At 36.8% G+C, this 24760-nt stretch overlaps 1 protein-coding gene and 1 pseudogene across 1 annotated transcript; one reads left to right on the top strand and one right to left on the bottom strand.

Annotated features, from left to right (window-relative positions):
• Positions 1–1025: 1025 nt before the first annotated feature.
• PAH1 (Lipin family protein) lies at positions 1026–6679 on the bottom strand. The gene is made up of 9 exons (XM_078983585.1): positions 6298–6679; positions 3627–5145; positions 2886–3525; positions 2694–2778; positions 2209–2295; positions 1864–1936; positions 1696–1739; positions 1480–1608; positions 1026–1377 (listed from the first exon to the last, which is right to left on the bottom strand). Exons 2-9 carry the CDS (start codon positions 4978–4980, stop codon positions 1219–1221), a joined length of 2571 nt encoding a protein of 856 aa, XP_078839711.1. The 5' UTR covers positions 4981–5145; positions 6298–6679; the 3' UTR covers positions 1026–1218.
• A 16213-nt stretch (positions 6680–22892) lies between these two features.
• Positions 22893–24496, top strand: LOC144997775 (protein CANDIDATE G-PROTEIN COUPLED RECEPTOR 7 pseudogene; annotated as a pseudogene).
• The last annotated feature ends 264 nt before the right edge of the window (positions 24497–24760 follow it).

The following is a 24760-nucleotide window of genomic DNA, read 5'->3' as shown; positions in this document are numbered from 1 at the left end:
ATGATATGTTGATGTTTAATAAGGATATATACGAAATGTTGAGGGAATGAATGTACTAATAGACAAACATTTTAAGAATATGATAGATTATATCAATAGAACACTTCATAGGGACCAAAAATGTAAAGTTGGTATTTGAATTAGATTTGCATGCAAGAATTACGGATTTGCGGGATTTATTCTGATCCTCACCCCGATACGTACGCAATCCGTATCCGTCCCCTATATATACAACCCTCCATGTATATATATACGTAAGATACAAGCCATAAAAGAGTGAACCTGAATATCGATGAGTTGTGCATGTATGAGATTATAATTAAGGAGGGATGCATGATGGATGAAGAGCTTGTAACGTGAATAGGTATCATTCTTCTTAATTGCCAATTGTTTATTACTGTATTCGACATACACACGCATATAATAACTTAGCGTGCATCAAAACGTACAGAAAAACAAAAGGAACTTGGTGTTGTGAATCTTGAGGACGCAACACACAAGGGATTCATGAGGCTTTACAACTTTGATATTACTATCAACATCATGAAGTTGATATGCAGGAGGCTTATAATGGCTTTGCCATTTAGTTCTTTAAATAATAAGTAATCTAATTAATTAATTAGGTTAAAATATTTATGATATGAATACTATATACCAGAAGGAAAAACGGTTTAATTATTTTTTACAAAGTTATATTTCCATCTGAATACAACTGATTCTATGCATCCTTGGGTATCAGGAATACTGATGAGGTTAGTTACAGGAAAACAGGGATTCCAATGGTTAAAATCTTTATAATTAGCCCTAAAGTATAAATATACGTTTTCCTCTGATTTTCTTTTGAAATAAAATAACACTTATTCTGTGTTTTTTTCCTCCTTTAGTCTGAATAATTTTTGTTTGAAACGGCAGGGTGAAAATGGAATAATGAAATATCAAATATATAAGTATAAGTAATAAGTAATGCCTTCCCTAGTTTATTTGAAATTGCCAATTTAAGAAATTTATAAGCGAATTAAGCGATATGATTTTAACAATTTCTTCTAGAGTTGCATCAACTAGAGTCGATTTACAAACGAAAACTGACCAATAGGTTTCATGAATCAAAGCTTGACCCTATGTGGCATAACTACACCATTAACACAGTAGTGATTGATCAAGACAAAAAAAACTAGAATAGCTTGATTCGATAGCAAACAAAAAGGTATCATGGCATGGCTACTCGACATCTGGCAATGGCACTCTCCAGTAATTCCATGAGTTAAAATCTTCCTGTTCAATCATGGATGTTGGGGGAAACATGTCGTTGACTAATGTGTGCAAAGATGTGTAAGACTTCCCCTTCATGTCCATACGATGACTAATCGCCACCTCACCCTACAATTTTAATCAAAAATTATAGACTAGAAAAAAAAAAAAAAACATAAATAGCGAGATTTTGAAGGACAACTAATTTGAGGAAAACAAATAAATAAATACCTTAGGGTTGATTATGAAGATTTTGCCCTTTGGAATTCCTATTTTCCTGTAACTGAGTTCATCAGTATCTCTGTTACCGAACCCTGCATAGAATGGGTTGTAGTCGGATGGAAACAGAGCTTTGATATCCTGTAAAAAGTATTTTACATTTAATCCGTTTGTTTTTTTATGCATAATTAATCAAAAATATCTTATTTTTTGATCCGTTGTACTTACTTCTAAGCAGGCGATCTTGAATTCATGAGGAGCTCTTCTAATAACTGTCACAAAGAGGATACAAAAAGGCATTACAATTAGATATAACTAAATGGATACTTATGCTATATGATTTTGTTTATAATCCATGAAGAAAATTTTGCACAAAAAAAAAAAAAAGTGTCTCACCTTCACGAAACAAGGATGGAAACAAACCATCGGGTGAAATAACAACAGGACCATTGGGTAAGGCTTTACCATCCTACAAAAATAAAACATGCCAAATAATTGTAACTCAAAAAAGAAAAATACCAATCCACTTTTTCATTTGTCTCATCCACGTCACTTTAACTTTTTACAAAAAAAAAAAAAAAAAAACTTTCTACTCAAATCTGGTCATTTTTAACTGGTAATTTAATTTTTGGTGACATAACATGACATGTATTTGACACATCATAAAAAGTTAAAGTAATAAACATTGTACTTTTTTCATTTGTCCCTTGTAGTTGCAAAAAGTAGATTTAGATTTAGTACCTGCTTTAGATTAAGGAGAAAACTTCTGGTCAAATACGCTTGAACAATTGCACGAGCACTTAGAAACAACAATTGATATCCATTCTCCTGCATGTTACAAATACAAGAAAAAACCAAATATTTCAATTTCCCATCTTTATATACTTTATACATTAAAATTACATTTTTGGTCCCTTAGCATAGCTGATTTTTTCAATTTTGTCCCAAAAATTCTCGTGCAATTTCAGTCCTTGAATAAAGTTTATGTAACATTGTTGGTCCCTATTCCGAGTAAAATAATACACTTTTGGACCGGTATTGCAAACACGGACCAAAAATAGTCATTTTACTTGGAACTAGAGCAAAAAACATTACAAGAATTTCAAATAAGGACAAGAATTGCAAGAGAGCTTTTGGGGACCAAATTTGCAAAAATTAGCTATACGCAGGGACCGAAAATGTAATTTACTATATCTTATATTGATACATCAAACAAATTACAATACCTTTATAGCAGAAAACAATCGAGCTACCCCAGATTGAGTCCAATCCTTCCCAACTAATGGCATAAATTGACCAAGAACATCCGATCTACAACACAAACATACAAAAAAAAAAATCAATAAAAAGATTATATTATTATAATATAAAACTTTTGGTTTAAAAAATATAACGAATAGAGACACAATCGATCTTACTTTGTAATTGTCCCATCAACATCCGATATCACAATCCTTGCATTCCACTTCCATAAGTAAATATGAGCATCGACTTTTTGAACTCCTAAAACCCTAGTTGAAAAAATAAACGACACCATGTTTTGGCCATCTTTTAAATTCAAAGATGATATTTGCTCAGTAGTGGGAACTTGTGTTCTAGCAAACTGTTTCTGAGGAGACTTTGAAGATGTTGGAGTCGTTTCCACTGGTTGAGTAGTAGGGGAATCAAACACGGATTCGGAATCAAGAAACACATCTTCACCGGAAAGATTACTAGCATTATGGTCAAGTGTTTTCACCCTCCGGAATGGAATCGGCCAAAGCCGCCATCTACGGGATGGAGTCGAAGGTAGACCGGAATCCTCCACCGGAATGGAATCATTCGGGTCAACGGCCATTTCTAATCCGTATGCAGCCATTCCAAGAACAATGTGAGCAGCTTTCTCCCATGTGAAGTATTTATCATCGATTTTTACTATTAAACTGTCGTTTTTAATAATTGATGTGGCAGAATTTTGAAATTCCTCTGAGGGTATTCGATGGGCATTGAAGGTTGCTGCAGCTGTACTCAATCCCATTCCTGGACGAAGCAAATTCCCACATAGAGATAATTCTATTCCTGAAAATATTGATTAAAGGTGATATGTATTAAAGAAGACAAGAAAAAAGTTTGTATTGAAGAAAATAAAAGTAGGATTCTATAACAAACAAATCACTTACTCGTTTGTTTCGGGCCTTCAAAATTTTCATTATCATCAGAATATGATTGAGGCTCCTCGGTTTCATCTCCCTTATCTTCAATCATTTCAGATTCTTCCTGATTTTTATCACTAACAATTGCCACATCAGAAAGATTCTCTTCCATGTCCAACAAATTCACCCCTGTAGAATTGGTTTCAGTTCTTTCAACCCCTTCAGGTTCACTAATTACACCAAATGGTCCCTTTGGATCTTTATCACCAACAATTGCAACATCAGAAAGCTTCTGTTCATTTTGCAGTGAATTTGAATTCACCCCTGGAGAATCGATTTCAGATCTTTCAACCCCTTCAGGTTCCCTAATCACACCAATTGGTCCCTGTTGATCTTGATCACTAACAACTGCAACATCAGAAAGTTTCTCTTGTGTATCCAGTGAATTTACCTCTGTACCCTCGGTTTCTACCTCTAAAGTTGAAGATTCGATGCTCTTCAAACTTTCTTCAACAACCACTTCAGAATCACCACCATCTTCTTGCTTTCCAAAATCATCTAGTGCTAAACAGCTCTTAAAGATGTCATCTTTCTTTCCATCACTTGACACATCTTCAACAACAACACTTTTTATCGATACTTCATGCTCTAAATTCACTACATATTGAGCATCATTAACCTTGGAGATATTGCTATCTATAGGTCTGTTGAAATCGCTTAAATAATGGGCCCACGTAGATTCATTACTCAAATCCAAATCACCTTCAAATTCAGGTCCTTCAACTGGTCCCAAATGAAATTGAGGTGTACTTAGTTGCACATTCTCTGTGTTTTCCTCCATTGATGTTATAGGAGCAGACAAAATTTGACCATCTCTACACAACAAAACCACTTCAGAACTCTGACTCTCTGATTCTGAATTATCATACAGCTCATCTAGAGGTGATGACTCATCATCTTGCAATTCGTAAAATCTTTTTTCACTATCGGATTCTGTAATAATATCTGCATGATCATGAAATTGTACATCGATTTTGTTGCTTTGATTATCGATGTCTTCAAAATCATCTTGTTTTGACTCTAATGAACCGTTGGAATCATTAACACTTGTATCTTTTTCAGGGTTAACTTCTTTGATAAAATAAGCTTCACCTGAATTATCAAGATACATATGAAAATCGGCTTCCACCCCATTAACTTCTATTTTAACAATCTTTTCTGCCCCTTTAAGAACACCTTGAAATTTTCCAAACCTAACATACCAAGGGGTGGTTCTGAAAGATCCATCTTGTTGTTGAACAACTATTATGTCAACAGCCCCACCAAATGGATGAAATGGGGTGGCAACAGAATATACGATTCTTCCGAATCTACTTATCATCTCAAAAAATGTATAAGATTCTTCACTCTATATCACCATTAAACGCAAATCAAACACCCAAAATTTGATATCTTTCCAAAATCGATTAAATAATCTTGAAATGCCAATTGGGATTGGTCTAAAAACAGAAAAAGTTTGAACTTTTAGCTTCTTGTGTCAAGAAATCTGCAGACAACACAAATTCTGAGAGTAAGTAGACTGAAGTGTTACAGTTATACTACTTTAACCAGTAGAAGCACAGCTGATTATCTAATTCTGATGGACTGATATCACATTAACACTTTCAGAGTGCATATTGAGGCCCCCTTTTAGTTCTAAGTGTACAAAATCCTGAAAGCAACAACTATACAAAAACCCAGATGAGTATTGCTGCAAAATAATCATATAAGTACTATAACCCACCATTAAAGGCAAGCAGAAGTATATTTTGAGTGCACTAAAACCCCCAAAACAAGAATAAGATTCAATAAGTTTAAAGAATTAAATAACCCCAGATGAGAAAAAAGATAAATGATAAGACAAACACCCAAAATTTGCTATCTTTTCAAAATCGATTAAATAATCTCAAACCACCAATTGGGATTATCTTAAAATCCTATAAAGTAGGAACTTTCAACTTCTTGTACCAGCCTCGGTATCAAGAATCTGTAGATAACAAGAAATTTACATGATCATGAACACACTTATATTAAGTTTAAAGAATTAAAGAACCGCAGATGGGAATCGAGAGATGATGATATAAACTGAAAATTTTTTAACGTTCAAGGACACATTTCAAACTTGCATTTACAGATTGGTCAAACTTAAGCGGTTTGACTTCCTTTTGTTGATCCAATGATTAAAGAAACCCTGATTAGATTTGATGGAAAATATACTGAAATTGGAAGAAAATGCGGGAATGATGAAAAAAGTGTGGATTAAAACCCTAAAAATGGCTGCAATGACTTAAGAAACCGAGATGAGAAATGATACAACCAACTGAAATTTCAAAAAGACTTCAAGAAGACCATATTGGAAATTACAAATTCAGCAAACTGATCGAAGTTACTTACATCGCTCCAAAAATTAATGAGACCCGGTCGAGAAATGATCCAAGATATACATAAACCGAAAGAAATGCGAGAAAGATCGAGACGTCCATACAATGATCAAACAAGATACCATTTAAGACAATCACAGGAACTGTCTGAGTGCGCTAAAACCCTAAAAACACTAAATAAAGTTCACAAGTTCGAATAACCACCGCAACCCAGATGGAAGGACGATCAATAAAACAGAGATTCAAAACGAATTCGAGAAACCCATGTTGAAACTTACAGTTACAAATTCGTCAAACTGGAAGAATTTGACTTTGTTTTGCTGCTACAAATTAAGCACAATCCAGCAGCCCACCTTCTTGTATAACCGAATTTCCCTGTTTTCGCCTTGCAAGGAGTTGGTAGAAGTTACAGGCGATGTTATCTAGAGATCGTTTTAGTTTTTTATGTATATATTTGGCTTCAAGTTTGGACTTCGGGTTGAGTGTCGGAATCGGGAATTCGGGATATCTAGAGATGCCATATATTGACCAACTTCTAATTCTATTAATAGCCATTGCCAATTGCCATACATTGAAGATTAGTCCAAGATTAATGGCCCTTCATTTCAACGAAAATTACAGAAATACGTCGTCCAATGGATTGGATTTCAATCTGTCTAGGATGGGGTTTTCTGGTATTATGGGTTGGAAATGTGGAATATTCTTAGTTTTGATTCTTACAGTCTAACTACATGAGGTCTTAATATTTACACTTTACACCCTTTATTTGGATTGCCAATTCTAGAGAATACTCGTAGTCTCGTAGACCGATATCTAACAAGTATTATTTTTCGACTGTTTTATCATTTGATTTTAGTATCGTGTTTTTGGTCGTATAGATAGGATTTTGGTTACAAGTATGTATGTGTGTTTGGATATAAATGAACAATATTACGTGTAAAACACCATATGAAATAATTGGGTTATTAATGTCCTAACATAAATGGTCCCATTTTTGTTGTAACGATTTGTCCCACCTACAGTATTGATTTAGTCCTTTTTTTTTCTGTGTGGGGTTTCAAGTTGCATTGACGCTACTTGCCTACTTTTCTATCTTACCAACATGGCAACATGCCAACATGGCAAAAATGAAGGCAATATTATTTCATGGGCTAACCATAAAGTGATAAAACTGACCAAGATAGGAAGGGGATCTATGTCTATCGCTAATGATTATACCTTTTACATATATTAATAATATTATAAAGTAACTAGATATTTTATTTAATAAACTTTGTACCATTACTCTAATTTTACGATTTTACTCTATGAATGGATTTTGTTGTTTGTGTCACTCTTTCGCAAACCTACACAATAAATAAATAAAATAAAATAAAATTTGAGAATGGATTTCTTTGCCAATGGTTTGAGCAACATAACGACTTCTAAGCAATTGAGTGTTCTTCGATATTCAAATTTAGCTTAATATATACTTCTACGGATTATGTTGATAAAAGAAAATGTTATTTACTTACTTTAGCAACCAAAGTAACACAATACACTTTGATTAGATATACTTGGACTTCCCCATGTCAAAAAATGAATTATATGGTTGTAATGGGTCATTTTATATTTGATTAGATATACTTTGATTAGATATATTTGGACTTCCCCAATCAAAAGACAATCAGACAGATCTTACAGATCACTAAGCATAGCATCATCCAATCTACCCAGATAAAAAGCTAACAGATCACTCATCTAGTGATGAAATACGGGCCTCCACCCACACTCACCTCCCTGCCAAGCACATACAATTATCACAAAGACAACAAGTATAACTAAACATGCATTCCTACCTCGGGTACCACTCGACATCAAACCATAATTTGGAAACATACATATAAACCTTCCTCGGGCCTCGCCCGGCATCGGACTGAAATCCAGAACATATAAACTGCATCGGGCTAACCCCAGCATTGGATCTAAATCTGGTATACACTAACATATTGTAGGTGCATTTCATGCATTCATTTTGTAGTTCTAGTTCATAAAAGTGCATTGCATTTAGGTTTAAACTCATGCATCTTGCATATTTTTCGGGATTTTTCATGAGGCAATTTTATTCAAATACTTTTGTGATATTTCAGGGACTTTTGGAGGTAGAATATTATTGTAGGAGGTAAATAAAAGTTGCGGACAAAATTTCAGGACTTGTGGAGCACTGAGGAGCAAGATATCAAAGAAATGAAGATTTTGGCTTTACAGAGATTTATACAGCCGTGTAAATGCAAGCCTTGCGTTTACGCGGGCCGTGTAAATGTAGATTTTTGCGCAGTATATTTTTGCGTTTACGCGGGCCGTGTAAATGACAGTGTTAATTTACGTGGGCCGTGTAAACGTAAACATGGGTTTTAAAGCAGTTTTTCACCATTCTTAAAGTGGGGAACCGACTTTTTACTTAGGGAGGTCGGATTTTGAGCAGAGAGAAGACGATTTTCAGAGCTTTTGGAAGTAGATTAACAATTGGAAACACTTTAATTTCCTTTTTATAAGTCAATTTGAAGTTTAAACTTGTTTGATTTGTAGTTCAACCTAGACATGTGTGGTTGATTTCACGTAGGGATGAGCATCGGAACCGGGTACCTGCTTTCGGAACCGGAACCGCCTTGGAACTGCCGGTTCCGAAACTGGAACCGCCTTAAGCGGTTCCGGTTCCGGTTCCTAAAGTTACGGAACCGCCTTAAGTGGTTCCGGTTCCGGTTCTCATTTTTTAGGAACCGCTACCCGCTGGGTACCCGCCGAAACCGGTATATATATATATATATATATATATATATATATATATATATATATATATATATATATATATATATTGGTATCTAGTATGAATATATGTGTGCGCTATTTTGACCGATTTAGAAAATATTGATCCGATTTTGTCCGTTTTTGTTCCGAATTTATTCGATTCCGACCGAAATAAATTATAGTTTTATTGAAATTTTTTAATAAAGTTGATGTAACCGGGTTACCCGCTCCCGGAACCGGAACCGCCGGTTCCGGGACTGGTTCCAAAAATTGAAGAACTGCCTAGACCGGTTCCGGTTCCGATTCTAACTTTCTAGGAACCGCCGGTTCCGGTTCTCGCCAAATGAGGCGGGTACCCGCCTACGCTCATCCCTATTTTCACTATCATTTCCGAATCTGAATTCTTAAGTATGTGTTGTTAGGTTGTAACTTGAATTTGACTTGTGTTTAACATCTAGTAATCTTTGATTTGATCTTAATCATGTGTTTGGTTGGTTCTCTTTTTCACTTGATCAATGAATTAGGGTTCTAGTCAATATAGTTAATCAAATTATGAAATTCGTATATGTTTTATGATTTGATGTTAGTAACACACACTTACTTGATTGTAATTAGATCAAAATTAGTGCAATTAAAGATTAAATGTTTATATTTCCAAGCTTAAGAGGAATGTTAAACATTGTTGGTAATTAGTGCAAGAACTTAATGTCATTTAATGATTTGATGCAAGAACTTATTTGAACTGAATCAATTAAATGAAGTTTTATTTGAAGAACTTGTTTTGAATAAAATACTTTTGCCAATTTGGATATTAGAGTTTATTAATATCCAACTTACCAACCTAGATTGAACATGAGTTATAATCATATTACATCTTTCAACATAATACATGTATAAGAGTCAGAATCATATTACATCTTTTACTATGTTTTGTTATCAATCTTTCTTATTTATGAAGTTTAATTCAAGTTCAAACACAATCCCCCATTTTAATATTATTTGTATATTGTGTAAAAATATGACAAGATAAGAAGTCCTGTATTCCAGTGGACCGACCTTGCTTACTCTATACTATCTTTAGTATAAGAAATAGCAGTGATATGAGCTTTATTAATATTATTTTATCCCATTATTTGTTGGTTTGACAGCCAAACACATATATAATCGAGCCGACATTGGTGACTTTGACCCGTTCCTACTTGAGAAAACTCACCTTGCACTATTGAAGCCCTGTTGAAACTCCTCTAACTGCTAACTGAAAATTCTACACTTGCTACTCCTTCGGCTCCCCGAGCTACCAATACCAAAATAACACGTAGACCAAATACCCTCAAAAGTCAAACTAGGTCAACCTTGGTCAACTTGCCGGGTTGCTCCATCAACTCGTCGAGTTCTAAAACTCGGAATCCTGAAATCACAATCCAACTCATCGAGTCAACCCCTGACTCGTCGAGTCCCCTGGCTACTCATGGTCGTTATTTATCAAATCAACTTGTCAAGTCATTCCTCTGACTCGTCGAGTTCTACCGTGAATAACATCGGGACAACTCACTTCAATTCGTCGAGTCCCTCACTAGACTCGCCGAGTCCTTCGGTCTGCTTGGGCCATCTTAACAGATTAAGCCCCTACACTTCATATCCAAACCCCAAACTTCGTTTAAATGCTGGAAATGACCTCTTAAGGGTAAAGCTTCCAACTTTACCCACTCCTAATCCTTCTTAATGAGTTTAGCTCAAACCCTAGCTCCTTAAGACACAAATCTTTATCCAAAACCCTTATTACTCTAAACCAATGTAGGAGAACCAAGATCTAGGCTCTAAACACCCAGTAAGCACGTAAAGTCTCAAACTTTACTTCCATGCATGGCCCTTTGGGGCTTAAAGGCCATAGCAACATCCTTAGGGTTTGTATAGGACTCCAATGGCATAAATTTTGCACCTGCCTTCACAGCCCTCAAGGACTTCAGATCTAAAAGTATAATCAACTTGGGACATTCATGACCCATAAATCAAGCTCCTTGGACAAAAACTCATAAAAGTGACCACAAGGAGATCTAAGAGGCTACAATGCAAGTTAGAAGCTTGATTACCAGAAAGTGATGAGAATGGAACGCAATCGTTGGATCTATGACCTTCTCCTTGTACCGTTAAGCTCCTTATTCTTCTTTTAGGCCTCAAGAACACACAAATCACTAAAGAATGGCTCACACTCTCCCAAAATGCTCTAGGGTTTCGTGGGTTAGGTTTTAAGACTTAGAGGCTGTAAATGAGGCCAAGGGGTAGAGAATAAGATGCTTAAATAGGGCACCAAGACCCAGATTTAGGGTTTCCCAAACCCATACCAACTCGCTGAGTTGGTCCTCCAACTGATCGAGTAGGTCACTTAACCCACAACCCAAAATTCGTTCCTACTCATCAAGTCATTCCCCAGACTCGATGAGTTGCCTTCTTGTATTGAGGTTTTCCTTTCCTTTATTGTTCTTATGGATTTTGGGTGTGACACATACATGTCGATAGTTAAAGGAATAAATTGCATGGAAAAATATGATATTTGCAAGAAGACTAGTGTATTGGAAAATTCATAATTACATCTGGCCAATGATATTTTTAATTCATAAATACATGTAGTGTGTATGCTTATTGTTTTATGTTGACATAATTATATCATTATTTGATAGTGGTAACTATGGTATAGTAAGAACCATATTAATAATTGTCAACATTTGTTGGAAAATATGGGAGATTAAGTTTAGAAGTTTATACAAGATTGGACAATGAACTAAAGGCCTTTATAAGTTCTTGGGATATGTCCCATGAGGAGCCAATAACTCCTATGTATGTACATGATGATGTAGATAATGGTTTGTGTAGACATATTTGTTAAACACATAACACCATTCAACAACGACTATCAAGATGAATTGTATTTAACGACTACATAAAGTCAAAATGATATTGCGGATCCGATAACGAAATGCTTGGTATGAGAGGCCGATATGAGGAATGAGACTAAAACTCATAGATTAATAATTTATTACGAAGGAAAACCCAACCTAGTTGACTGGAGATCCCAAGATCTAGGTTGAATGGGACAACCTACTTGCATATAACATTTGTGAATCACTACGGGGGTATCCCCAACTCATTCCTAAAACAAAAGTGATGCAGGTTAAGCTTATAGTCATGGATGATAAAATGAAATCATCATGAATTAGCTTTTAATGATTATTATATAGTCACCTATATGAGAGAGAAGTGGGGTCACTTTAAATGGAATTGTATGGGAACATTCCTAAGAGTTATTATAGAATTAGGCAAATGCTCATGACTAAAATGGACACATCAATGAGAACCTAACTAGGCCAGGGAGAATCATGTGAGACACATATTGATTATTTACACAAACGACAAAACAGTTCAAGGACATCGAGTCTACTGGTCCGCTAGTAAAATAAATATGTATCTTAATGGAAGGTTCAAAGGGTAACACCTACCTATCCTATGCATGATTCAACTGTTGGATTTTATCTATGTAGCTTAAAAATACCTGATCAGTTTTCATTCATGTAGGGGATTGTTGGAAAATTGATGTTAACCAATTTATAAAAATGGGTTTTTCCCATTTTTTTAAGATATCCAAAATTTATGAATGAGAAATTAATCCTTAAAGTAAGGGTGTTGGAAGAAGTAAATAAAAGAGTTTAATGGTTAGGAGAAAGAAAAAAAAGTTCAGGGACCTTTATTGCCAACATTTCTTTCTTTTGTAACTGAAATTATAATTAATATTGCAATTTAATTACATATTAACACATAATAATTTTGTGATTAATAGAGATGTTTAACTGGGAGTTTATAGAATGTGTAGTATAAATACTACTACTATACAAACATTTGAGGACACCAAGAAGTATACAAAAACTCTCTTCTTCTCTATTTCAAGTTCTTAGTTTTCTTGCTGAATTAAAGGTAAAATTCAGATCTATTGAGGGTTCGGGTGGTCTAGAAGAACTACTTTAAACTGTTGTATCATGGGAAACAAACACCCGGTAGCGGACGAATTTGTTTTAAGGACAATGTGTTAAATACATGCCTCAATTTTTCTGCTTTCTTGTTAACTTTCGTACCTTTTCGTAATATTATCTCCTACATAATGGTGATCTATGTTCGCAAACAGAGGAGATGAACCCTCATCACAATTATTGAAGAAAAAACCACCACATAGGGAAAACCAACTCAAACCCAAATATATAAATCGAATAACAAATTAAAAAACATGTACATTGAAGATCTAAGGGCCTTCTTTAAATCTTGGAAATATAAATTGATTTAAATATGTTTAAAAAAATTGAAGAACAAGTTGAATGATGGCCGGTGGTGTAGGTGTGGAGATGTTCGAGACACCCCCTTCAATTCGTCGCTTGCAACCCATCCCTACCTCCATAGACCGTCTTATCCCCTCATCGACCGGCTCCACCCTTCCACTCCGTTGGATTAAGAATTGTCAATATGCTTTGCTACACCTCTTAGATTTGCTCACCTATCCCTCTATACTCTTTGTGTTTCCCTAATTAGATGTGCAAAAAAATATGGATATAATAGAAAACAATTACCAAAAGATCAGCAAACCACAAAGAACAAAACATATTTTTACTAAAAAAAATAAATAAATAGAAACACATATTTTATGATCGAGAGAGATAAAGAAAGATCCAGATAACGGTTTGGATGCACAGATTCTCTTGGGTGGATGCAAATAATAGTTGGCACTTGGTAGCTTGGAAGAGGTAGGATGAATGATGGGAGAGGTGTGATCTGGGATTTAGTTATGTTTGTTAATTTAAATATTTGGTTCCTATAAGTTATTAAGTTATAAAAAAGATAGAAAAAACGAAAAGAGGGCATGTTGGACATTTTATTCAGTTTCTAAGGCTGGAGGTAGTGGTGTCACAGAAACCACATGTTCTGCCCTTCCACGTCACTATCATGTCATTCTTACCACAAAAGTATGGTTTCTTTGCCACACACTTTTTTATATAAAAAAATTTAATAAAAACTTCAAATTTCATTAATTCAAATAAGAAAAATACATACTAAAATTAAAAATAACTTGAAAATGAAAAACACAAAAAACTTTAAAAAAAAATTACAAATAAAATAACTAAAACATACTACATGAAGTCTTCATCCGAGAACGCGTCTTCTGAGTCACCCGGGGGATCCAAATTGAGATTAATGTGTTAAACCACGTAAACGTGTTACACCAAGTCCATGCGAAGATTGTGAAATATTTCAGTGCCACGTGTATTTTCTCTCCTATCCATGTACTCATCGGCACCAGTTTCTGTTGGTTGTGTCTCGGGGATGGTTTCATACTCGTCATACACATATATCGATCTCCTTTCATCTTCAATAATCATATTATGCAATATGATACATACATACATGATTTCTTGAAGTTTCCCCCCGTCGAAAAAAGTGTTGTTTTTTTCAATATGTACTTGTCACACCTCCGAACCAGACGGTGGAAACGTCCGAGGGATCGCATGACTAAAATTGAATATCATCACAACGAATATACATGAATCATAACATAAACATCACCACGCATCAATATATTACAGCTAGAATTGTTCACATCAAGTACATTGTTTAACATTACAAATTCATACATAAATTGTTTGATAGATTCCATAAGCAAAACACCCTAACATACTCGGTACTTATCCCACGGCTTACCTGTTACCTGAGAATACAAGTTATTTTGAAAAACGATCAACATATGAAATGTTGGTGAGTTCATAAGTATGTTGTATTTAAATTAATTTGCGTAGTTTGTAAACCCAGAAAATTCGATATTTTCTGAAAGACCATTGTAAAAAAAAAAAGTGTGAAGATCCGTAAAATATGCATGATGATTTTAAAACATGTTTAATTGAAGAACTTAGTATTTAACGTGCAAGTGAAAATGTTGAACTTCCCTAGAAAACCCGATGTTTTCCAAATACATAAAATATAATGATTTCTCAAATTGTTATACCACCACAATGAATGATTTTTGAATACCCTTCCTTGATTACTCGGGTAGTGTTGGATTAATTAAGGTTTGCGAGTTGTTATAAGCATGCATTAGAAATGCCTAGTTTATAATTACAGTTTACGAACGATCCTTAGAGGTGTCGCTCATTATAACTCACTTAATCCAACCACCTTGATTACTCTTGATTATCGCCTAAATCTGTTTACGCTGATTACTCATAAGCCTAGAAAACGAGGAAAAGGAGGGGTACAATCCTGCTACTTTCGTGAGTTTACATTAGGCCATCGGGGATGCGAAAGACTCGTTGGCCCACCTCGCATTTAACCACCTTGACCTTACTGGTAATACTATTGGATCACTAAGACCCAAAAGCATTTGAGAGCCAATTAAGGTCTCTTTATATGGAATTGGACCATAGGAGGCCCAATAACACACAAGCGTTATCCCTTTGGGCCCAAAGATCACGTGAATGGACTTGCAAGGTCCAACAAGCATGATTTGAAACTTTTAAGCCCATAGTTTGAATAACTACTCGTCTTAGGTATCGCTTAACTTTTTGTAGGGTTTGATTCAACGGCTGTGGTTTTTGTATCGATTCGAGACCGATCGATTTGTTTATAACGATATTTGGAGTTAAACGTGTATTCGTCTTTTGATTTTTCGGCAGTCGTGGTTTTTGTATTTTGACTCAATGAGACAATTTGTTTAAAAGTAGAAGTTTGACCCTTTTCACACCTTTCTTTTTTTTATATAAAAATAACAAGTTTAGTCCTTTATATAAAAGAAAAGACATTTTTAGTCCTTAAATCATTTTCTTGACACCTTTGTATCATAAATTTGTTGAAATGATGGTTTAAACTCAAAATTTATTTTGTTAGTGAAACAACCCAAAAATACGACCCAAAAATTTCGTTTTTCGATATAATCAAAACCATAATCAGAGTGTCATATAATAAAACCATACGTGATGTATTCCAACATAATAGAAAACACTGTGCGGAAACTGTATCATACTACGGCAAATCAAAACAAACTAAATCAATCCCAGGCTAAAAGCTAAAGCCGTGGTGTGTGCGATGCAGTCACCCCGAGCTCTTCCCTTTGCTTGTGGAAGTACCTGAAACCAAAACTGAAACTGTAAGCACGAAGCTTAGTGAGCTCCCCCCCCCCCCCCAAACTACCACATACCATACAATAACATATAAACACATATTGGGCCTTGCCCACTGCATCGGGCCGAAGCCCGGAAACTGCATCGGACCGAAGTCCGGAACTGACCGGGACCTTGTCCCCTGCATCGGACCGAAGTCCGGAACTAACTGCATCGGACCGAAGTCCGGAACTGACTGGGACCTTGTTCCCTGCATCGGACCGAAGTCCGGAACTAACTGCATCGGACCGAAGTCCGGAACTAACTGCGTCGGACCAATGTCCGGAACTAACTGCATCGGACCGAAGTCCGGAACTGACTGACTGAACATGGCATAGCATAACACATCAACTAGCATAAACACATATACGGCATACTACATCGGGCCGTAGCCCGGAACACATAATACTTAACGCATAAAACATAGCACATAAATCATGTTCGAGCCACGAAGGCATCGAACATACTAGCTACTGCATCGGACCTAAATCCGAAAACTACTGCTAACTGGACGGGCCGGCATTGTGGCCTTAGACCTGTTCCTACTGGAAGGAAACTCACCTCGTAAGCTGGCTGCTGAGTGTGTGGCTCGGGAAGCTAACAAATGCTGCTCCTGAATCTCCTCGGCTACAAGTCCATAAACACACTCAATCAAATACTAAACACTGCACTTGGGGTAAAATGACTATTTTACCCTTGGTCAAAGTTACTCTCATTTGGACTGACTCGCCGAGTTGGGCCACCCAACTCGCCGAGTCCTACTCTCACTTTCACTCGTACTCGCTGCTACTCGTCGAGTCTGGCATCGACTCGACGAGTACCCTCTTGATCCAAGAACTCAGACAATCTTCATCCGACTCGCCGAGCCGGATGAACAAACTCGACGAGTTGTTCTTGATCTTAAGGAGATTGCCTTGGACTCGCCGAGTTGATGAACAACTCGCCGAGTCCCTCCATCACTGAGTTTACCCTCAACTCGCTGAGTCCACTCTCTAGCTCACTGGGTTCACTCGACACTGGTAAAAATGAAGGAATCGGGAACTCGCGACCCAACTCGCCGAGTCGTTCTTCCCGACTCGCCGAGTTGCCGCCATGCAACTGATTTTTACTCGATTTTGTTTGAATCCAACACATACAATTGATAGATCTGGGTCCAATAAGCTGATTTACCACGTAAAGTTTCCAACTTTACGTGCACAACCTCATGAATAAGGGAAATAAGGCTAAAAGATGCACAAAATGGGTAGATCTATGGTTAATATGCAAAGTAACTCCAAAAAGACAGTAGATCTGGGCTCTACAACACCCCATCATTCAGATCCAAAGATATTTCGACTTATTAAGACCTTCATGCAAACATAAGGCTTGGAACAAGCATCAACTAGCTCTTAGGAGAGCTCTAATGGAAGTTTAAAGCATATAACAAGAAGGAAACTCCGAAAATACCTCAATTAACTCAGATTTGCCCTTGGATCTTTGCACTACAACTCTTCTCCTTGCTTCTTTCTTCTTCTCCTTCTTCAAACCTTCACAAAATGGCACAAAACACTTAGCTCACACAAGGGAGGATTAGGGTTCTTTCTCACAGTGTTCTCAGGGTGAGGGAGGCGAGAATGGGGGCTATAAGGTGGTTTAAATAGTGGGCAACCCGGTGATTTAGGGTTTCACCCAGACGGATGGACTCGCCGAGTCAGGGATATGGACTCGCCGAGTCCCCGGCTCACGCGTGCTCGAAGTCGCGACCCTACTCGGCGAGTCAGGCTAGAACTCGCCGAGTCCCTCTTGAAAACTTACAACAATTACTAATGAATTAACGTACCGGGAATGGGTCGTTACAGTTAAATGTTTTAGTCCTTTTAGAATAGTAATTTTCGGTTAAAACCCAATTTTTTACAAATTTTACAGTTTTGGCTCGAAATCTAAGAACTTTACATTTTTTATCCTTTTTGGAAATAAAAAACATTTTTGACCCTTGAAATAGTTTTATTACCCTTTTTATCCCCTATTTTAAAGAAAGTTTCATTTCAGCCCCTTTAGTTGTCATTTCTCACATTTTTAGACTTATTGGGCCAAAAGGCCCAAAATTGGCCCATTAAGCTAAAAATTTACATTTCAAGTCCCTTGAAAAATTTAATATTCGGAAAAACAATTATGGAAACTGTTTGACTCTTTTGGCCCTTAATAAACCGTGACCTGGCAAGTTTTAACACAAACTTTGTGTTTTTGACAATTTAAGCCCAAATGTGGGTTTTATGTTAGAAATATGTTCTTCAAAATCTTATAAGTTATTATTCTTGACTTGTTTAGTGTAAAATAACTTAGATCATGTTTGTTTCCTTTCTCATGTCATATATCTCGAGTATCACTCCTTTTTTGTTACATGTTCATCATAAAAACACATAAAATCATACATACATGCATAAAATCACACATAGCATACACATACACATAGATCTACACATTTGCTTGTATTCTCCCCCATAAAACATATGAAAACCAAAAAGAGAGGGGTATGAAACTCACCTTGAGTTGTGGTTTCGGTTTTTGAAGGAAGAGATGAAGAAGTTTCAATCCTAGCAAGTCCTCTTGGTAAATCTCGAACTTATATGATTTCTAAGAGAGTGATCATGATTTTGTATGGATTAGGAGGAGGTTTTTGATAAAACAAAGAACCTAAATCATAGATCCAATCATGAACTTACCTTAGATGATGAGTTTTGTGGTTTGATTTCCTTGAAAGCTTCCTAAATCTCGAAAACTTGGAGAGGAATAGAGAGAGTTTCCTTGAGAGAGTTTTGAATGAAGTGTGTGTGTGTGTGTGTGTGTCCTCTTACTCTCGGCCGAAGATAGAAAAGAGAGGGGAAGAGAGAGTAGATGATATGATGGTTACTTGGAAGCATGAGACTTTGCGTGGAAACCCATCAAATATTAGTGAGGTGGCAATTGAAAAGTCAACCCTTCCTTTCTTTTGTAGTTTGGGCCGAGAATGGAGAGGGGGAAATAATTGGGCCTTGTATGCTTAAGCCCATTTTATGGTTAAGTTAGATGATTTTTGGCCCAATAAAATCAAATAATGATTTTTTATGACCTGTTAGGGCTAATTTAAACTTGTTATGGTCCAATAAGGTCCATTAAGGCATTTTATTTCATCCTAGGCCCAATATGGACCAAAATATTAAAATAAATGGAAGTGGGTCCAATTAGAGCCCATTTAAGAGTTCTAAACCCAAGATAGTCTAATTGGAAGCTTATTGGCCCCTTGGGCCCAATAAGGAAATCCTAGTCCAAAATGGACTTAAACCGGGATTTCTAGGGTTTCCAATTCTTTGTTAACTATTTGCAGGGTTTGCATGAAGTGTTTGATTGAAATTCTGTTGTTATTGAATAAGCATCCTACATGCTTTCACATTGTTGGTTCACATTTGTTATCATTGTTCAATGTTTACAAGGCATCAAAATTCCTAGTTGTGACAATACCAATGTTTCTTAAGAGCTCAAAAGGCCCGCTCGACATACTTCCTAGCTCTTTCTTGAGCTCTCTTGAAAAACATGTGGGCACGAAAATGATTAAAAAAACAGCATAATCAAGATAGATCTCATCAACAAGATAATAATCATACGTATATATGTTCCATGCACTTGAAGATAATAATTTTGTGCAGATTTGTCATATATGTTGTTAAATATATATGTGAACGATTAAGAACGTTGATGTCGTTAATCGAACTGGAAGAACCAAAAAAACGAATGCCAAATTCACAGATCCTATTACGTCACCGCTTCAAGTATGACCGTTGGGTGACCATACACCTTGGGTAAATTGACCATGGTGTGAGGTACGGTAATTTTCTCATGCCCAATAGAGACAATCTAAACTTCCTATCATTCCAGGAAAGTCATGTACAATAGCATGATGAACTTGCAATTGTAAGATGCCATTGCATGTAGGCTTACGTAAATATTTTGGACCATAAATCTCAATCACATGTTTGCAACAAAAAAAAAAAAAAAAAAGGGAGACTATCTCGTGCGGTCCTAGCGGACATCCTAAAATTCTCGTCCAATGCATAAGGAGGGATGCCATATGCTAATTGACGAAGTGCGATTGTATAGGTATTAAATCTTTGACTATATGTTCATATAAAGGTTTGAGCATTCTAAAGCGTCTTCGAAAATAGTACCCTTGAAAAGTGGCATTCCCGACAAAGTAATGTTGTATCAAACGTTGCTAGGCATCTTCACGGTTTCTCTAAATATGTATCCGTGTTCTCCATTGTGAACTTTCGGCTTTGTCATTGGATAAAGTGTTATACATTTGATCCTCTATTTGAGCAACGCCGACAACATCAAACATAAATTGAAACTCTTCAGAAGACGAAGATGACGATATTTTCTAGTGATTTTGAGAAAATGGGAATAGAAAGATATAAGAATTGGATTTAGGTTTGGAGAAATAATGTAACAACGTAAAATTTTTGACCAAATTTTTAATTTTCAAACACATTCATTCCAATGATAAAACCACAAAGTGCCACAATGTTAATTCATCAAAACTCATGTCCAAAAGAAAACTGTATATAAAACTCCAAGATCCTATCAATAATAAAACAATCTCTGGTGTGTGTGTGTGTACAATAAAGTCGGCGCCTTCCCGTGATCCTTAGAAGTACCTGAAACACATAACACATAACACGGTAAGCACAAAGCTTAGTAAGCTCCTAAAAATACCATACACAACTCATTAGCCACTCTAGGCCATAACTTAATAAGACCCTCTGGTCTGTGTCTCAGTGGAACCCTCCGATCCTAACTCAATAAACTTATAGTAACAATATTCAACATAAATCACATAAACATAATGCAAAATATTACAATACACAGATAAACACATAAAACAGCTCAATCACATAAAGATACCACTCTTGGTAAGTATAGTGAGAAGACTCACCTCGTAAGCTAGCAAGTAACAGACACGTACTCGGAAATCCCGAACTAGCCTCCGCCTAACACATTAGATAAGCATCTCTAATCAATGCCCCACTCTTACTCAAATACACCCAAAAGTTTCTCTTATTCCCTCTCTAACTCTTGGAATGGGTAAAAGACTATTTTACCCCTCCACGGTCTCCATTAACTATGTTAGCCAAACCCTAAAGTCAACAAAAGTCAACTCGAGTCAACAGTCCCAGTTTGACCCGACTCGCCGAGTGCACTCATGTGACTCGTCGAGTCCAGTCGTTACTCAGAGGTCCTTGTGATGGTCCAACTCATCGAGTTAACCCCTAACTCGTCGAGTAATAGCATCGAGAGCTCATCGGGACAAACCTTAACCGAATCATCGAGTCGGCTCCTCGACTCGGCGAGTCCATTCAGACTATTGCCCCAACCAGACGATTTTAAGGCAGAAAACCTTCCCAAACTCTGGATCTACACTCTCAAGGCTCAATTATCACGTAAAGTCACAGACTTTACGTCCATGCATGGCACTTTGAGCTTGAAATGCCAAGAACAAGTTCAAATAAGGGTTTTTCACTCAAGAGTTCCGTTAAGGCTGAATAAAGCAGGGACCTTTGGATGCTAGGGACCTCACAAGGTCTAGACCTGAAGTCCAAACTTTCATATGAACTCAATACCCTCAAAGCCCAATAATATATAGAAAAGAAGCCCTAATCTCCAAAAATATGAGATATATCCAAAAAAAAATGTGAAAGGTTCGAACTTTATACCTCTAACAGGAGCTCTTGGATGAATAACAACAGATCTAATAGCCTCCTCTTGCTCCTTGCTTGAAATCATTCTCTTCTCTTCTAAAGATACACCAAAATACTCAAAGTTAGCTCACACACACACTCTCTCTCTCTCTATATCTCTCTCTCTCTCTCTCTCTCTCTCTCTATATATATATATATATATATATATATATATATATATATATATATATATATATATATATATATATATATATATATATATATATATATATATATATAAGCTCAAAGGGCGATTAGGGTTTCTCTCAGGGAAGCATAGCCGCAAATGAGGCTATAAGTGCCTTTAAAGAGACCCCAAACCCAGGGATTTAGGGTTTCTCATCCCAGCATCTACTCGGCGAGTCGGCTCTCAGACTCGTCGAGTATGTCATTAATCTCACGTGACACATTGCGACTCTACTCGACGAGTTGGAGCACCGACTCGTCGAGTAGCTCAATAGTCCTCAAAATAGATAAATAAATAAATAAGGATTGTGTGGTTATATATATATATATATATATATATATATATATATATATATATATATATATATATATATATCGATATTTGACCATTCAAGCCGAGAGAGAGAGAGAGAGAGAGAGGGGTAGGGGGAGAGATTACTGCGTGCGGTCAAACTGTGCTCAAACCGCACGGTGTGGGCGGTGTTCCTCAGCACCACCATGGCAAATCCACGGTTCTACCGCACCCACTCCGTTGGGTTTAAGGTTGGAGGAAGTGGTACCACAAAAATCATACTCCCACCTATATCATGTAAACGCAACATTGGCTCCATGTCAACTTTACCACAAAAAGTGTGGGTATTTGGTACACACTAGATGTGTGTGTGTAAGAGAGAGAGAGAGAGAGAGAGAGAGAGAGAGAGAGAGCCATGTGCAGCCAAACCGCACACTGGAGGCGGTGTTTCTTTTTGACACTGTGACAAAACTACGGTAGAACAATGACTCCCTCGAGTCTAATGGAGTTAGACAAAATGAGCAAGCACACAAACAACCGGAAAGCCACATAGACAAACACGTACGGATTTGTACTCAACTGATTAATTTGCAAACCACAAGGACCGATCATGTACTTTGTCAATATATTATATATAACAAAAAAGATAAATATCGTAATACACGGTTCATCTTCTGCATGGCTTCCCCGCCTGTATTTTTTGGCATAAAAATCTCCGAACCATAAATCTCAAAGCAACCTATTTCCTTCTTTAGCCACCACCTTCCACCGCCGTCTACCACCACCGTAATTCTCAAAATGACGAACTTACCGACAACGTTCGCCGTTATCCTCATTTTACTCTTTATATTCACCTCTACGTCCAACGCGGAGATCAAATCGTTAAAGATACGATCAGACGACCGTCCAATGATCCTCTTTGAGAAGTTCGGTTTCACACGCCATGGCGTTGCCTCCGTTGAGATTTCTTCTGTCTCCGTCACCTCCAGCATCTCCCAAATCGACGCCTCCCGCCTCGGTTTCTTCCTCCTCACCGAAGAATCATTGATTCAAGTCCTCATCGAATTCCAACAAAACCCTAATTTCTGCGTTGTTGATTCCAAATTCATTTCGCTACTCTTCACATTCCGCGATCTCTCCCCTCCGCCTCATCCCTCCTTCAACAAATCGTACCCTGTCAACTACCCGAATGAATACTCCCTCTTCTTCGCCAATTGCAATCCTGAATCGATCGTCTCAATGGACGTCCGTACCGAGCTATACAACACCGACGGCGACAAAAGGGATTACTTATCCGCCGGATTAACTCAGCTTCCGTTTCTATACACCATTTTTTCCCTCTCATACATGGCATTCCTAGGGTTTTGGATCATTGAATGCGTAAAAAACAAGCTATCTGTTCACCGGATTCATCTGCTAATGTGCGTTTTGCTTCTCATGAAAGCCCTCAATTTGATCTGTGCGGCAGAGGATGAACATTTTGTAAAAGTCACAGGGACTCCCCATGGATGGGATGTGTTGTTCTACATATTTCAAGCCATTAGGGTTGTGCTATTGTTCACTGTAATCGTATTAATCGGCACTGGATGGTCGTTTCTGAAACCATTTCTGCAAGAAAAAGAAAAGAAGATCTTGATGATTGTGATCCCACTCCAGGTTTTAGCCAATGTAGCATCCATAGTAATAGGCGAAACAGGGCCCTTTATCAGAGATTGGGTAACTTGGAACCAGGTGTTCTTGTTGGTTGATGTGATCTGTTGTTGCGCCATTATCTTCCCCATAGTCTGGTCAATCAGATCATTGAGGGAGACCTCTAAAACAGATGGGAAGGCTGCTAGGACTCTTGCAAAGTTAACCCTTTTCAGACAGTTCTATGTTCTGGTTATTGGGTACTTGTATTTCACAAGAATCATTGTTTTTGCTCTGAAGACTATCGCAGATTATAACTACCAATGGGTGGCTAATGGGGCTGAAGAATTAGCGAGTCTTGGGTTCTATATAGTTATGTTTTACATGTTCAGGCCAATTGCATCCAACCAGTACTTTCTCATTGAAGACGAAGAGGAGGCTGCAGCAGAGGTGGCTCTAAGGGAGGAGTTTGAGCTTTGATCAACTTCTTGTTCTTGATTCAGGTTGCTTTTTCGTTTTTATGTTCATATTAATTACTTTCTAGCTAACCATATCTTTGTGAGTAAATTAGTGATGATACAAGTAGTTTCGATTCTCTTTGTTTTATGTTATGAGAACGAATTATTATGTCATTAATGATAATGATAATGGGATTCTTTCAAATTTTGTTTTGGTGTTGTTTGGACGGGTTTTATTGGGCTTTGGATTAACTGGATCGGGTGCGGGCAGTTTTTCCAATCCACTCAAAAGATGTTTACTATAATAGCCCGATAATCATATGGGCTACTTTTCCAGGATTTACTTTAATTTTTTCATTAGTGTAATATCTTGGATATGAATGATTATAATTATAGGAATACTAATTCTAGAACACGTGTATGTGTAGGTGTTTGTTCCCATATGTTGTGTG

This window comes from Lactuca saligna, chromosome 1 (genome assembly GCF_052625555.1).
Source record: "Lactuca saligna cultivar CGN05327 chromosome 1, ASM5262555v1, whole genome shotgun sequence".
Lineage (NCBI taxonomy): Eukaryota > Viridiplantae > Streptophyta > Magnoliopsida > Asterales > Asteraceae > Lactuca > Lactuca saligna.
The sequence above is the reverse complement of the archived record's forward strand: the minus strand, read 5'-3'. Positions and strand labels throughout refer to the sequence as shown.